Source organism: Tachysurus vachellii, chromosome 21 (genome assembly GCF_030014155.1).
Source record: "Tachysurus vachellii isolate PV-2020 chromosome 21, HZAU_Pvac_v1, whole genome shotgun sequence".
Taxonomy (NCBI): domain Eukaryota; kingdom Metazoa; phylum Chordata; class Actinopteri; order Siluriformes; family Bagridae; genus Tachysurus; species Tachysurus vachellii.
In genome coordinates, this window is record NC_083480.1 from 4380860 (window position 1) to 4398967 (window position 18108).

The 18108-nt window shown below is 38.9% G+C and overlaps 2 protein-coding genes across 2 annotated transcripts; one reads left to right on the top strand and one right to left on the bottom strand.

Annotated features, from left to right (window-relative positions):
* Positions 1 to 11078: 11078 nt before the first annotated feature.
* Positions 11079 to 14650, bottom strand: mrm2 (mitochondrial rRNA methyltransferase 2). Its single transcript, XM_060897399.1, has 2 exons — positions 14253 to 14650; positions 11079 to 11735 (listed from the first exon to the last, which is right to left on the bottom strand). Exons 1-2 carry the CDS (start codon positions 14575 to 14577, stop codon positions 11311 to 11313), a joined length of 750 nt encoding a protein of 249 aa, XP_060753382.1. The 5' UTR covers positions 14578 to 14650; the 3' UTR covers positions 11079 to 11310.
* Positions 14651 to 14906: 256 nt separating this feature from the next.
* On the top strand, positions 14907 to 17924 carry nudt1 (nudix (nucleoside diphosphate linked moiety X)-type motif 1). The gene is made up of 4 exons (XM_060897332.1): positions 14907 to 15016; positions 15682 to 15833; positions 16350 to 16495; positions 16570 to 17924. The coding sequence occupies exons 2-4, from the start codon at positions 15682 to 15684 to the stop codon at positions 16740 to 16742; spliced, it is 471 nt and encodes a 156-aa protein (XP_060753315.1). The 5' UTR covers positions 14907 to 15016; the 3' UTR covers positions 16743 to 17924.
* Positions 17925 to 18108: the final 184 nt, after the last annotated feature.

Consider the following 18108-nt stretch of genomic DNA (forward strand, 5'->3'; position numbering starts at 1 on the left):
ATGGTTTTAATTTGTAAGGCAGTGTTTAGAACAGACTACTAGAGTAAAACCACTGGTAAAAAAAAACAGTGCATAAGTGCATCTCATATGAGTGTCATGAGAGGTCATGGTGGATTAGTGGTTAGAATGTTTGCCTCGCACTTAAGGGGTTTCCTCCATGTACTCTGGTTTTCTCCCTCAGTCCAAAGGCATGTGCTGTAGACTGATTGTCATCTCTAAATAGTGTGTGTGTGTGTGTGTGTTTGTGTGTGTGTGAGAGATTGTGCCCTGTGATGGGTTGTCACCTCATGCAGAATGTCCCCACCTCTGAGATAGATACCAAGACCCTGTGTAGGAAAGTGCTACAGAAAATGGATGGATGGATGGATGGATATAATGTTAATGATCAGTATACAGTATTAGTATCATAATCATGAACTTTTTTAAGCACAGTTGCAAGGTTTTTCTGCTGTTTAAAAGTCTACATAAAAATAAATGCCTTGCACTCGAGTGACTTTACACATACCCAGTCTCAAGAAGAAAAAAAACAGAATACTCCAGCTGCTTGAATCTGTATTTGTATTCATTTAGGACACATTATCTGTTCAATCCATATAACGTATTCATATTCGCTTACATGCCTAAAATATTTACATATATTTTAGAGATTGCAGCAGAGCTTTCCATGACTTCCATTTCCAGCTCGGTCTGAAATCAAACACGGTTTATGTATTTTCTTAGTCTATTTTCTCAGTCTATGTACTTTCTCTTTATTGAGAAATTGAAAAGAATTCACAGTCGATTTGTAAGAAGGACGATTTATTCGTTGGAAGGTTTTAGTGCATATAAATGTATGGTCTTTCCTTGAGTTAATAAGAATCACGGAAAATTCTAGTTCTGTTTTCTCTGGAATAGTACACTGATAGATTAGATTAGATTGGATTAGATAAGATTAGATTAGATTAGATTAGATTAGATTAGATTAGATTAGATTAGATTAGATTAGATTAGATGGACGGACAGACAGACAGACAGGCAGACAGACAGACAGACAGACAAATAGATAGATCTAGCACAGAGGAAGAAATTATTACAAATCATTTAATATTACAAAATTAATATAGGTATACAAAAGAAATGAAAGGAATAGAGTGTAAGAGTGTGATGCACTAGTGCATTGGAATGTAAAGATTATAGTCACAAGCAGCTTGTGAGTAGAATTGCTATGAAATCAGTGGCAACAGTGTAAAGTGTAAGCAGTGTGAAGAAAGAGAAATGAGTAGAAGTAAAGTGGCAGTGCTTATGGATATCAATAGTGGACGCTGGTGGTATTCAAGATTACCTTGTGATTACCACATGTACAGTCACATGAACACAGGGTCAACGAGAAGACGATCTCGAATACGACCTGATAATGTTATAGTGACACTGTAAACAAATGGCTATGAAATGGTTAATCTGCTGAATTTTATAAAACAGAAATGGATTTCTATTCTAACTTTTATGACATGACTAAAGCTTCCATCACATCAGACTGTTGTATAGTTCAGATTTTAATTTTGCAAAGTCAATTCTTGGTCAGGATTTCTATACTCCTGTGCACAGGTACTAGATGGATTAACTTCTCTGAGGGAACATATTCATCCATCCACCTATTTTCTGTAGCACTTATCCTACACCGGGTGGCCTGGAGTCTGCCCAAGGGACTTAGGGCACAAGCCAGTGGACACCCTAGACAGGACGCCAGGCTATCACGGGTCATACAGTACACTCACACTACATACAATTTAGAGATGTTAACACATGTCTTAGGACTGGGGAAGGAACCCCTGAAGCAAAGGGCAGAGGCAATAATCAAACCCCTATTGTTCTATAGACTAAGCCACTGTGCTCTTGAAACATTTCCATTTATTAAAATAAATCTCTTCATGAATCGACCGAGAATGTAGAGCTGAATATTCTAAGACTTGGTCTGTGTCTGGTCTGTGAACCTGGTCTGTGAACTTGGCTGAACCATTTTTTCTTGCACGTTGCATTTCATGCACTACAAACTGTTCCATTAATATTTAATGAACATATAATGAACTTGCCATGCATGTGCCTGGCTCAGGTTCTCTAATGAACATGAAACATCTTTTGTTGTTTTTTTTTTTAATTAGATTTACACTACAGATTAAGCTCGGGTCATTTTGACCTGAAAATAACAAGGTGAAGTAAAAATGTAAAAAACAAACAAAAAAAGAAATGGCGTTTTTTGTACACTCACTAGCATATTTGCAAAGAAAAATAGTTAAGAAAAGACACTTGATTGACGGGACACACATTATTGGCTGAACCAAAATAGAAAAAAAGAATTGAAAAATAGGAAATGCAGACAGCTACGCAATCGTTTTGGCATCATGTCTATGCATAAGTTTTTCGTTTCAGTCGTCACTAAAAATGTCTGCTCAGTCTGCCTCCAGCTCCAGTCAGAACATGTGCATGATGTAGTGGATTGTAGAAAGTCTTCTAATCTCTGGTTTGCAGCCCCACTGCAAATAAATGTGCATTCATCACTGAGAGTGTGCAGGTATCCATCTATTAGCAGCTTCCAGGGAAAGGCTTTTGTAGCACCGTGAGAGTGCCGGGTTCTGCCACGGTGCTGTACGAGCATCTCGGCCAGCCATCCGTCAAAAATCTTGAAGCATGTCAACTGTGCTTTACTGCACCTAATTGCAGAAGAGACATTTTATTCCCTTTAATTCTGTTTGTTTTATTTAAAAAAAAGATTAATAGAATTAAAAGCCTGATCTTGCATTTACATAATTAAATTTGAAGGAGAATTCACTGGTCTCAGCAAACTCTTTGCTTTCCTTGTTCCATTTATTCATTTGGCAGATATTTTGAGCTTTTTTTCCCCTCAACTGAGGCTGAGACACGATACAACCCAAGAATGAGCAGTTAGGAGTTAGGGTTTTGCTCTAAGGTGAACCAGCAGCAGCTCTTATTCAAACCTGAAACTTAATCTTTCAAGCTTCAGTGGTAGATCAGATTACCACCATCTTTAAATAACAACCTCAGTGTCAATAAAAATGGACCTACAAACATCTCCCATTGAAGATACACTATATGGCTAAACTTATGAATACATTTGAGCATCAGACCCAGACCCAAAATGTCTTTGTCCGCTGTAATGTTAATGTTCCATCGTGACAATGAACCTGTACACAAAGCATAGAGCTCCATAAAGACATGGTGTGAGAAGGTTGGAGTAGAAGATCTCGAGTGTCCTGCACTGAGCCCTGACTCTGACTCAACCCCATTGAACACCGACTGAACCCCAGACCTCCTCACTCTTACACCATCAGTGTCTGATCTCACTAATGCTCTTGTAGCTAAATGAACACAAATCCACACAGACTCGCTCCAACATCTAGTGGAAAGACCTCACACAAGAGAAGAGAAGAGAAGAGAAGAGAAGAGAAGAGAAGAGAATTTATAAGGAAAAAAATAAATAAATCTGGAATATGATGTTCAACAAACACATATGGATGAGATAGTCAGGTGTCCTTAAACCTTTAGTCATATAGCATTTTTACTTAAAAACTAAATGGAGCTGCTGGATTTAATCTGGAATTGGGACTGTATTCATATTTAGTGCCATCAAAAAAAAAAAGAAATATTCAGTATGATATCATCAAAGAGAAAAGCGGTGGAACCACTATGAGCTAATATTAAATCTTTTTTTGGGTTATCAGTCAAAAAAGAGAGCTAAGTCAACCCGAAAATGCAAACTTTTGGTGTTAGAGTGGAGTAAAGCGAGAGAACTCTGTTATCACATCACTGCCGTGACAAAGAACCCATCAGATGCTGCATAAGCACATTTCATTTCAAGTTTAAGAGATCTCTCTCTGACACGTTACAAAGGCACACAAACCCACTGATAATTTGGTTTTACATTTTTGTTTCATGGGATAATCACACATCAAAAGTTCCATTTAGCTTCTAATCAAATTCTCAATAAGGATATAAAGGCTACAGTAATTGAAGGGCGTTTATTCATGTACAGTGTATTAAGGCTTAATTGGAATAGCTTCAGACCAATGAAGTAAAATTAAACCATTAAATATTTTTGTTCATGCGCTGTGGTGTAGTGCAGCCAGATCACATGGTGTAGGAAAAATAAAATCCATTAACCTCGATTATTTATTGAGAAATAAATTAATAAGTAAATAAAATGTCGGACATTGTACGTCAAATTAATTTGCTGTTGCTATCTGCTGCATCATTTTGATATTTGGTTAAATAAATAAATAACACTGTAAGCATTCCTAATGGATGGTGAGTCTATCATGTCATAAACACCCTCACTGGCTACTTTAATAAAAACACTTGTCCAGTCAACCGATCTCATGGCCGCTGCGCAATACATAAAATCGTGCAGATAGAAAGATGCAGGTCAAGAGCTTCAGATAATGTTCATATCAAACATCAAAATCTGATCTTAGGTCTTCAAATCTTCATGATTATTGGTGCCAGATGACTGGTTTGAGTAATTCACAAACTTCTTTTCACCTGGAATTTTCACACTCAAAGATCTAGGGTTTACTGATCCTTGCATACAAAGACAAAAATGGACCATCTCCCTATTACCTCAAAGCTCTTGTCACTCTTGTCACTCTTGTCACTCCCTCTGATCTACTAGCACTGCTTGACTGGTCCCACCATTGATTTATTAAGCATAATGCAAACAAGACGCAACAGAGAAAGAAACCAAACCGAACTCAGAGAAACAAGTCAATCCATGAAGATGTTACAGACACTAAACAAAGACAAGGATTAAAAACGGAAGACAATTAGACACATAAGGGACAGGTGTGCTGAGGCGTGAAGGAATAGACAAGGGCGGGGCAGACACGTGAACACGAAACGTAAACAAAAGGCACATGGCAAAAGTCCAGGCTAGATCCTGACAGAACCCCTCCTTGAGGCGCGGCTCCAGACGCGCCAATCCCGTATCACTCATAATACCTGAGGGAACCATGATCCCGGCGAGATCCAGGTGGGAGGAGCGAGGCACACGGCAAGGCAGGTGGGAGGAACGAGGCACCCGGTGGCGCAGCCAGAGGGGGCTGAGCGACGTCCACAGCCATAAAGAAGGGCCAAGCGACATCCACAGCCAAGCAGAGGGCCAAGTGAAACGACGTCCCCCACTGGAACAGGTGCGGGGCGATGTCACAGGGCACCAAAAAAAAAAGAAGCAAAATCAAGCTAGTGACATCCTCCACAGGCAATTAGTTGGTGATAGACGCTATCCAACTGGATCTGAGAGTGGCAGAATCCTTCTGTCAACGGTCAGGGGTGTCTTTGTGATAAAATTGAGACCCAAATGCAGCAATAGCTAAAAACACGAATTTATTAAACAAACAAAACAATACCGAAAACTGGTAGAAAACCGAAACTCAGAAAAACAAGACAGACCACAAAGACGTTACAGACAGAAAACAAAGATGAGGATTCCACCTGCCAAAGGCAACGTGGCACGAATAAATACAGAGGACAATTAGACACATAAGGGACAGGTGTGCTGAGGTGGGAAGGAATAGACAAGGGTGGGGCAGACATGTGAACACAAAACGTAAACAAAAGGCACATGGCAAAAGTCCGGGCTAGATCCTGACACTCAGGGAAAGAGGTAGTTATACATCAAGACACTTTTCTATTCGAATCCTTCTGATGTTGTAGAGAAGAATCCAACATGAGTGTGTCACATTAGCAACATGCGAGGAAAAGGACAGTTGTTTGCCCATGGTTACCCCAAGTTTGCGAGCCATGGCCGAACGGGAGATCAAATCGTTGTGTAGAGATATTGCAAGATCCTGACCTGGAGTTGAATCACCTGGGATGATCAGCAGTTCAGTTTTGCTGGGATTGAGTTTCAACTGATAAACTGTCATACACAATAATGTGTCCTCCAGACATGTTGAGATCCCAACAGAAGCCGTGGTATCTGGGCGAGAGATGGAGAATTTAAGTTGATTGTCATCAGCATAAAAGTGGTAAGAGGAAATAGCTTCACCAAGAGTATACAGGGAGAAAAGGAAAGGACCACATACTGAGCCCTGTGGGACACCAATGGAGACTCATTATTGACTCATTATTGGTTATAGCTGGTTAGAAATAATGAATAGGAGGGACAAAAATCTATATCTTACTATTATAAAACCTTTTTATTGATGTTTTTTAGCACAAGGACTCATTACGCTTACACTTACAGAAACCCTTATTGAAAGATAAAGCATATTTATCTGTGATTGCTGTTTAGGTCAAGAGTTTCAACTCTGATTTCATTGCATGTCTCTACTGAATACCATGCGCTGGGAAAAAAAATCTTTAGTCTAATTACTTACACAGCTATAAATCTACAGCCTGGACTAGAAAACAATTGGCCCCAGCCTTTCCTTCACACTGTGTATATAGTGGTTTATAACCACTGCCAATGCTATTGTTGTTGATGCCATAAAAGATCCTTAAAAATTATCCATCTGTTATTTGTTAGCAGTAAAAACAAATGATATGGATGTCACAAGAAATTTGAACCTTATTTTTATGCATTTTTTCCCCCTTCAAAAAGAGTGAAGGCTTAATCCTGCAATCCCATTCAGCCCAACCATCCATTTGTGTTTGAATATATCTGCTGCTATGTCTAGAGCTTCATCTCTAAGAGTAAGACACACAGCACATTTGTCTGGAGTGTTGATTTTACTGTACATCCCATCTGATATGGCACAGCACTGAGGCACTTTGCCATCGATTGTGAGAAAAAAAATATAAAAATGATGCTCAGCTCAATTCTGGATCTTCTCCAAACATATCTCTTAGGACATACAGTATCTCTTGGCCTGTTTTAATTAAGCCAGACACTGACAGGAAATTTATGCATGACTAAGATCACTAGACATATCAACCTACACTATGAACTTGAGAGAAGAGACTGAAGAGGAACAGTGATCTCATTCAGATCTTTAGAGTCTGGCTACAAATAAACACCATTATATTCACTGGTACTACATTTGGCTCTGCTTACTTCATGCAAACATGCATTTTTTAAATCAATCCTTTAAAATCTCTGCAAAGAAGTGCTTCATTTTGAAGGCCAGCTTCAGGCCTGTATATAATACAATGCTGTTTGTATTATAACACACACTATTCGTGTTTTAATAAGATCTCTGTCTTTTTTTCAGATCAATTCAATCAGATTTTACATGTATGATTTTGACATGTCAGGGATCCTGGAAAGTTAAACTCCACCATAGATATTTCTCACTTTTCAATTGCCATACTAATTCTTAGTTAGTATGTGTGCTAAAGCAGAGAAAGCATGAAGTTGTACTGGACACGGAGCGTCTGTCTCTACGTGCAATAGATTGTTGTGCTGATATGAAAACAAATATTGAACTGGCCATGTGTCTGATCACCATGTTTCATGAACCTGATATCAGCTGTACAACATGGCAAATCACTGATACTTTGGGTAGGTTACGGGGCTCTTATGATGATCGATGGCATCATGAATTCTGCTAAGTACCAGCATATGTTAGCCCAAAGCCTTGCTCATAGTTTGAACTTTCAACATGATAATTACCTCAAATATAGATTAAATGGAGAAATACTGTATTCAGATGAAGAGGCTCAAACCAAAGAGGTTTTACCAAATAATATTAATATGGTATAAACAAATATATTATTCAATGTACTTAATATACATATTTTTGTTTTCTTATTGATGAGCAGTGCTAATAATTTGAGAATAGATAATACTAGTGACTTTAAACTACTGTATACACTATATACAACAATTTGTAAACATTTCACCATCACCAAGCACACACAATTACATAGAATGCTGTAACATTAAAATTTCCCTTTAGTAGAACTCAAACCCTGTTCCAACATGACAATGAACCTGTACACAAAGCACAGAGCTCCATGAAGAAATGGTGTGTGAAGGTTGGAGTGGAAGATCTCGAGTGTCCTGCACTGAGCCCTGACTCTGACTCAACCCCACTGAACACCGACTGAACCCCAGACCTCCTCACTCTTACACCATCAGTGTCTGATCTCACTAATGCTCTTGTAGCTGAATGAACACAAATCCACACAGACTCGCTCCAACATCTAGTGGAAAGACTTCACAGAACAGAAGAGTAGAGATTATTATAATAGCAACGAGGGAATAAATCTGGAACGAGATGATCAACAAGCACATATGAGTGTGATGATCACCACCAAAGCTTAACTATATAGTTTTTATTTACAGTTGCAATCAAATGTTCCTGATTCAGGACTGTACCTCGGTTATATATATTGGTATGTTTGATTCCACTTGCTTAAGATTCCATCAGAGTGAGTTTGACTCCAAGCAATTTTGCCTTCTAATACATTCAAATCCCATTTGATTTTATAACTCGCATGATATTTCTTAAGTGTAGGGAAACGTCCAGAGGGAATCTCTAACCAAGGAGAAATAATTACTGCATCAAAATACTGACTCTATCTTAATCTATTTTAATGTATTGGGTCTTCCTGGAATTCCAGTTAAAATAAACCTAAAATTAACCTCAGGTTGATGCAGACGTTGTGTCCTTTTGTTTCCTCAAATGTTGTTTTTCAGGACAAAGCAAGCTCATTAGTCATGCTGTCTACGGCTCACTTATCCGACCACTTTTCCTGCTCATAAGATCATAATGAGAGAATGATTGCATGACTGGCTAAACTGATTTTTTTCCCCCTCAACCTGTAAACAATTTAGCGCTTCTATTACGGGGAGACTAACTGAATATCGAGTGATAAGATATAGCACGACTGGCTGTTTAGCATTTAGTCACATAGTTACAGTTTCCAAATTCACCGATGAAAAGAAATCAGTCAATAATAGATTGCAATGTGTAGAAATTTCCAGAGAGATTCGAAATCCGTAGTTGTGTTTATTACGTACTTTGCTTTGTTAACAGGAAAACCAGAGGAGTGTCATCTCCTGCATTTGTGATCCATGGCGTCCCACGGGCTCTCTCAGGAGTTAATAGTCAGAGAGCGTAACCAGATTGAAGTGATCATCCAGTGTCTAATCTCCCACATCCAATCAGGACACAGATGAGCAGTATTATGTGATGTCATGTCAGGCAACAACATACCAAGAGCTTTCTACCTTGTCTATCATGACACTTGAGGGATTACGGAATAGGTTGAAGTGGGAATTTTTCTTTCAAGGACCTGCTGATTTACACTCCAAGCTTTTTTAAAAAATGGTATGATCAAGTCTGGTTGGTAAAAAAAACAAAAAAAAAAACAAAGAAAAAAGCACACCATGACAAGCTATAATGCCTCAGTGGCAACAGCAAACAACAGCAACTGCAATTTCAATTCTGTCTGGTGCTGATAAAGTGATTTAACTTATTGTTCGCAAACCGCTAGGACGCATTCCGACCCAATGCATACACTGTGTTGTATTTATGTATTTCACAGATCATCAAAATGGACAGTACACCATTCAAAACACAGGCGTGATCAGCGCATTCAGACAACTCAAGAGCTCCATACAGTGGCAGGATGAATTTCTACAAGCAAGAGCTTCATTAACATCCATTAGATTTTTTTACTCTAATTTCCCACCAAGATCTCGAATATTTAGTTTGTAAAAGATCATATTTTTAGTTCTTATTTCCAGGTAGTCAAACAAATGCAGCATGGGATCATCACCACTGGAAAACATCTGCCACGGCTTTGATTTTGATTCTGCTTTGGATTCTTCAAGGGAAAAAAAATACATATTTCAGCACATCCTTGCATTGTTGTTGTTTTTGTCATCATGTATCTGCTCCCTTTATGGAGTCACTACAGCAGATCGTCCGATCCCCATGTATACGATTTGGCAAAGGTTTTAACCACTAGCTGGGTTGGTTCCCTGCTCAGGAATCAAACTCAGGCAGCAGCAGTGATAGTGCAGGATCCTGTCACAAGCTTGCTCTTAAATCTATAAAAAATAATTGATATCTACATAATTCCTAAAGACAGAATACATTCAAAAGGCATCAGTGGGTACATTCAGAAGCGAATGTAGTTCAGCGTGTGATGTCGAGGTGAGAGATCAGGCACTGAACCTCTCGGTCAGCTACTGTACCAGTGTTTGATGGTAACTGTCTGAATCAAACTGCTACATCAGCTAAAGTGTAATAAAATTAAGATTTGCTGCATCGGTGCTCAGGACATCCTAAGATCTATGGTAGAAGAGGTACACACCTCTGCAGTGTGGATTTTGTGAAGAGGCTCGATGGACGAATGCTCTCAGTTGTATAAACAAGTCCAACCTGACAAGTGTATGACAGAGGGGAAAAACTGCAACCAGCATCTTATCTTAGCAAAAGAATAATAGGATCTTGGTTGATGAATCATTTGAACTCTCATGTAGGCTAAAGCAAGCATCAGATATTAATCTATTAAGGGCAGAAGACAGATAATATATTTCCAGTAATATTTACTAATCCGTTAGAGGTCTAAGGAGGCTTTCATGCAGCAGTTTAGTCTGAAACAGAGCACAGTTTACGTGAAACACGTAATGTGAAGGCTGTCATGTGGACCAAAAAGCGAGCTGTACCCCAAAATACCTGTAGGAAGTGGTGTGAGTTCAGTCGCAGTAGATCTGTGTCACGATTCCCGTGAACATGAACGCAGTTCGTACTAATTTCCAAATCTGTTCAGCATGTGTGTGTGTGTGTGTGTTTTAGCCATTAATTAGCCATCATTAGTTTCCACAACACATGTAGCATGAGTAGCAGGGGAATGATGAGCGACACAAAAGATACCTTCCTGGGGTAATAGCATCAAAATAAATAAATAAAAACTGGGTTGTATTCTCCATGCGCATTTGTAACGATGGTAGATGAACATAATGAAACGTAGTTCAAGAGAATCGAGTGAGTCGGAAACCAGACCAACACTGTGGAAGGTTTCAGGAACAAACACTGTGATTTGTGTCCAGTGTATAAACCATCTTCAGCTAGAAAGGACACCATGCAGAGGAAAACAATACACATGAAATCACACGAAACTACCAACAAGCAGCCTTTTGCTGAGTGTTTTTAATGATGCCAAACATAAACAGATGTAATAACCAGTTTTGCAGATATTGCTGTATATTCAGAACCAAGTAATGAACTAATTCTGTGTTTACGCAATACCTTTTCTAAGTGTGAAACAGACCACTGTTTAAAAAATAATTAAAAACAAACCCCAGATACAACATACTTCAAAAATAACCTCAAAAGTACAAAAATCCCAACAGTAATTTAGGTTCTACGTTTTCCTGAAAGTCCTGGCTAGGAAATACAGCTCAGCTGAATCTTTCCTGCTTGCTTTGGGCTTCACGGTCTTCACGTCCTGAAAAGCACGATTAAGACCTTCACGGAGTTTATGTGCGAGCGCTCCATCCCAGTATTTACACAGCAGAGAGCCTCCGGGTCGCAGCAGCTTCTCAGACAGCTCCAGCAGTGAAAGACACATGTACACGAGTCTCTCCTGGTCGAGTTCCCGAAGTCCAGTGGCGTTGGGTGCCATGTCACTGAGAATGATATCAGCGTAGGCTTCAGGAAGGAGCTCCTGCAGCTCAGCGTGAGTAGCTGGACTGGTGATGTCATGGTTGGACAGGAAGTGGGCACCTTGTAAAGGGGCAATGTGTAGCAGATCTACTCCAATTACATGCCCTCTGGGTAAATCAGGCCCTGCAACAACAACAACAACAGTAAAATCTATTAATTATTGTGAAGTCAGAGACAGGTGTTTATGTGAATATATTTATTTAGTGTCAAATCATCACTCAGCTGTTAATTGACTACAAATGGTTCTAATGCCAGAGGCTATTTATTCATCTTGTAATTAAATCACCAGGACAGATAATAAAGTCCAATCCTTTCTGAATTAAAGTTTAAGATATATTTCGCAGTTACTCTTCAGTTCAGCGATCCCTCTAAAGCCACACCCTCGAAAACAAATTCACATCTGGAAACACGAAAAGGAAACAAAATGCTGCATCTGTTTATTGTCACAAAGTCATCTGAACAGGACCAAAGGCTCACTTTACACCTTCATGTAGCAGAGTTCATACTTTCACAAGATCATGCACATACTAGAGGAGGAGGAGGAGGATTTCTGAGCTCTGGGTGCCGTTTAAGAAAGAGCCTTAAACACCTGAGTGATAATGTGATAGAGTTTACAGGCAACAAGTTAAAATGCCACATTGGTCGGATCAAATTTTGTCCTATTTATAAAATTTTGCAAAGCCTCAGACTTGAATTTAAGCATATACTTTATTGACAGTCACAAGAGTGTGAGAACAGTTTTTTTCAAAATATTAAAATAAAAACTGTGACTCAATCTTTTGACTTAAAATGTCTGTAGTTGTGTTGCATTCAAATAAGGAATAAAACTCAATGAGGAGTGTTATAGGAAATTAATGGGTCATGGGACTGGGAGTTATGAGGAGTTACTGTTACTAATCTGAAGAGGTTTCTGTGATGGATGGATGGATGGATAGATGGCTGGAAGGATGGATGTATGGTTGGAAGGATGGATGGTTGGATGGATGATGTATGTATGTATGTATGCATGGATGGATGGATGGAAAGATGGATGTATGTTTGGAAGGATGGATGTATGATGTATGTATGTATGTATGGATGGATGGATGATGTATGTATGGAAGGAAGGAAGGATGGATGGATAGATGCATGTACTTATGTATGAATGGATGGAAGGAAGGAAGGATGGACTTTGAAGAGAGAGAGAATTTTCTGTGATGTATGGATGGATGGATAGATGGCTGTAAGGATGGATGAATGGAAGGAAGGATGGATGGTTGGATGGATGATGTATGTATGGATGGATGGAAGGAAGGAAGGATGGATGGATATATGGTTGGATGGATGATGTATGTATGTATGTATGTATGTATGTATGTATGGGTGGATGGATGGATGGATGGATGGAAGGAAGGAAGGATGGATGGATGATGTATGTATGCATGGATGGATGGAAAGATGGATGTATGTTTGGAAAGATGGATGTATGATGTATGTATGTATGTATGGATGGATGGATGGATGGATGGATAGATGGCTGTAAGGATGGATGTATGGTTGGAAGGATGGATGTAAGGATGGCTGTAAGGATGGATGAATGGAAGGAAGGATGGATGGTTGGATGGATGATGTATGTATGGATGGATGGATGGAAGGAAGGATGGATAGATAGATGGATGTATGGTTGGAAGGATCTATGGATGGATGATGTATGTATGGAAGGAAGGAAGGATGGATGGATATATGGTTGGATGGATGATGTATGTATGTATGTATGTATGTATGTATGTATGTATGTATGTATGGGTGGATGGATGGATGGATGGAAGGAAGGAAGGATGGATGGATGATGTATGTATGCATGGATGGATGGAAAGATGGATGTATGTTTGGAAAGATGGATGTATGATGTATGTATGTATGGATGGATGGATGGATGGATGGATGGATAGATGGCTGTAAGGATGGATGTATGGTTGGAAGGATGGATGTAAGGATGGCTGGAAGGATGGATGAATGGAAGGAAGGATGGATGGTTGGATGGATGATGTATGTATGGATGGATGGAAGGAAGGATGGATAGATAGATGGATGTATGGTTGGAAGGATGTATGTATGGATGGATGGATGGATGGATGATGTATGTATGGAAGGAAGGATGGATGATATATGGTTGGATGGATGATGTATGTATGTATGTATGTATGGGTGGATGGATAGATGGCTGTAAGGATGGATGTATGGTTGGAAGGATGGATGTAAGGATGGCTGGAAGGATGGCTGGAAGGATGGATGAATGGAAGGAAGGATGGATGGTTGGATGGATGATGTATGTATGGATGGATGGAAGGAAGGATGGATAGATAGATGGATGTATGGTTGGAAGGATGTATGTATGGATGGATGGATGGATGATGTATGTATGGAAGGAAGGATGGATGATATATGGTTGGATGGATGATGTATGTATGTATGTATGTATGTATGGGTGGATGGATGGATGGAAGGAAGGAAGGATGGATGATGTATGCATGGAAGGAAGAATGGATGGATGGATAGATGGATGTAAGGATGGATGGACTTTGAAGAGAGAGAGAATTTGTTAGAGAGAATAGAGAATAATAATAATAATCATTTCTCCCAAACTGCACTGAAACTTACTTTCCCCAGATGAATTGACCCTCTGCACTGCTACCTGACTCCAGGCTCCAGGTGCAGCCCCACAGTCTATGACCCTGAGACCGGGCTTCAGTAGGCGGTGTTTCTCATCCACTTCCAGCAGTTTAAACGCGCTCCTGCAGCGGAAGTGTTGAAGCTGAGCTGCTTTAACGAAGGGATCGTTCACCTGTCGCACCAGCCAGCGCTGCTCTGCTCCGGTCTTCCCCTTCAACCTCACTGGAGCTTTCTTTAGGAGCTGAACCGAGCTGTGAAAGCCACGTGTCTGCATGTAAACACGTGTCTGCATGTAAACACGTGTCCACGTCATTTACACCAGTGTCAGGAGAATAAAACAGCCATAATATCCTGATTAAAACTGTGTTTTTCTTATTCGCTTTAAAGTTATGTAGCATATTGGTGCCGTAGCGCCACCCACTGGTATGGAGTGTGTACTATTTTTTTTAATTTAAAAACAAATAAAATCAGAATTAAACTAAACACTTACTTACTAAAGTAACTAAACACTTACTAAAGATACTGGAGTATACACGAGATACTGTGTTCTCTTAACCGTTCTGTCAGTTTCTAATATATGTTTTCTCTACATTTTTAAATAGAGTTAAAGGTCGATGATTCCAGTCGGAATTATTTCAGTGTAACACACCGGAAAGCGGGTGGGGTGTAAACACACGCACGTGTAGTCTGATTTTACCGTAATATTCAGTATTTCGATTAAAACAATCAACCTTTAATACGTCCTTGAAAAAGTAAGATATGATATTAATATTATTTCATCTATTTGTTTTGTTTATTGTCTGAAACATGCATGAATTGTTGGATGTATAATGTTTAACTACCTGCTTGTGTCCTTATGCAGAGTATTTATTAATGCTGATATACTATAAGAATGTAATAATGCACGTGTGATGCGTTATAACTCTTATATTAACCAATGACACCTTTGCACATTTTAAGGTTTTATAGTTATTGTAGGTTTAGCACCTGAGACACAAGTTAGTTCCTGTTCTCCCAAAGCTAAAGAGGTCACATTCTCTGCCCAGTAACTACTACACGATTTACTTTATTAAAACATCACGTTTTTTAAAGTCAGTTTATTATTAAACTTAGGTTAGAAGTGGCGTAAGAACCGGATTAGAACGAGCGGATTAATAATAACTACTTTTCCCTTTAGAGCCGGGACTCCTTTCTGAGCTGTTACACAAAAACTGCACAACTTCTGACCAATCAGATTTCAGCGTTTATCCTGGAAGTGATATAAACATTTTAATGACTACAACACTGAAAAACTACAACAACAGCACACAAGCAATGTAGTAGACTACACGTGGTGTAATTAGATGATACTGCATACTAAGCTGCCATTTGGGATTGAGCCTAAGCATATAATAAATAGGTCAATGTGTTTTATTAGATGTTTACAAGGAAGCTGCTGACGCTGGTGCTGGTGGTGCAACCTGGCCGTGTGCTGCTTGGCATGAAGAAGCGTGGCTTTGGGGTGGGGAAATGGAACGGTTTTGGGGGTAAAGTTCATCCTGGGGAGAGCATCGAACAAGCAGCGAGACGGTGAGGAGGTGCATAAACTTATGCACTGCAATGAAAGACAAAGTACAGGCGCTTTCTGCATTACTGCACAACATTTATTTTTTGTCAGATTTGTTTATTCACAGGTGTAATCATAGATTTTTTTATTTCTTACTTCTTTAGGTCAGTCTTCAGGTCACTTGTAGAAGTAAAGAAATAAAATCCAAAGATTGTACCATTAATATGATAAAAGTTTAGCAAAAGTGTAAAGTAGGAAACTGTACACTTTTTATGGCCTGTTTGTGGCCTAGTTAAAAAAGTAAAAGTAAATCTTGTCTGATTCTGTGTCATATTGATGAGTTTGTTCATTTTATCCTGAACAAAGTAAATCTATCAGCATCATACTGATGTAATTTAATAAATGACTATACAGGGAAAATTGTACATTTTTATTTAATTTATTTAAATTACACTATACCCAGATTCTGAGTATGTGAACGTGCAAATTCCCCTGCGTTTTATTACCTGACTGAAAATATCCTGGTGTTTAAATTACAGAGAGCTGCTGGAGGAAAGCGGCCTCACTGTGAACACGCTGCACAAGATCGGACACATCACGTTCGAATTCGTCGGAGAAACAGAGCTGATGGACGTGCACGTGTTCCGGGCCGACGATTACAACGGCGAGCCGACCGAATCGGAAGGTAATATCAGACCGATGTCAGTGGAGTTTATATAGTAAATGTTTATATCCTAAATGTAAATGTTTCCATTTTAGAAATGAGGCCTCGGTGGTTCGATCTGGACAAAATCCCCTATGGTGAAATGTGGGCAGACGACGTGTTCTGGTTCCCGCTGATGCTGCAGAAGAAAAAGTTCTTGGGCTACTTCAAGTTCCAGGGTCATGATGTGATATTGGAGCAAAAGCTGAATGAGGTTCAGGAGTTTTGATCTGTTATCTATTACGTGAGCAGAGGTACAAGGAGACGACCCTCTGTTCACACTCGACTGTAGGGACAAAATCATCAGCTTGTCCTGGTGACACATGGGGCCTGTTCAGACAGGATTATAACACACGTCCTGGAGGATGCGAGTCCTCAGATGACCACTTGTACATTAGTTAGTGTTAGTGTACTTTTTTATTCATTTGTACTTTTGTTAGTGTACTTTTTTATTAGTGTATTTTTTTATTCATTAAAACACCGAATATAGAAGCTGTAACTAACACCGTTACACTGGAATACTGTAGAACTTGATGTTATCTTCTTCTAAAATATTAAGCCTCAGATAGCTTTTATTTCCACTATGCACTAATCTGAGCACTAAATTAGGTGTACAGTAGTGATGTTATCAGCCCTGTAAGCTGCACTTTATACTCTGTACCGTTTATACTCCATACCGCCCTCTGCAGGAGGAAGAAAGTAGTACCATCTCTTTCAGGGCCAGTTTATTTGTGAAGCACAGCACTGATGGGCCACATACACATCATACTGTTTCTAATATTACAGGTTTGTTTTGAAGCCAGTACTTTTTTTTACACTTTACATTTAATATTTGAAACATTTAGCCAGAAATATCAATATCGTTCGGTAGGAGACAAGAAGATGCTTAATGTGTTTTATCTCATACGTCATCTTAGGGTTTATTTTTATAATGAAGTTGTATAGTTCATATACTAGTGTTTTTGTTTGTTTGTTTGTTTATTTGTTTTTCTACCCTTTCAAAAACTGACAGCAAGTGGAAATATTTCAAACTTAAAATATACATAAAGTATATAAAAACATTTTCATTTACAAATTTACAGCTTTTCCAATAGAACAAGACTCTTTAAAGCGTCTTTGAGGAAATACTCCACTAAAGATATTTACATTTACTCACCAAGATGCCACCAAGAGCGAGGGCAACTTCACACACGCGTGTGTGAACAGACGAACAGAAATATTGCAGTTATTCCAGCATGCTGTGTTTATGTACGTGAATCTGTTGAAAATGATGTGTTTCTGTATCATCAGCATTATCACTGACTGTATTAGAGCACAGAAGAAACAAGCAGCTCATTCAAAATGATTTTTGTTCATGATTTTACTTTCTTAGTGAACTTAATTATCCTAATAAATATCTCACTCCTTAAAATGCCTTTGTGTCATAAGTTTACATACAAAAGAAAAGACAATTATTTTTCAGCGCCAAGGGAGGGTGTAAACTTTTGAGCAGATTGATCTGTAGCTTCTGATGGACTGGGCTAAATTAAAAAAAAAAAAAAGATCTTTAAACTAAATAATTTTCATTTACACACAAGATATTTACATTCCTATGA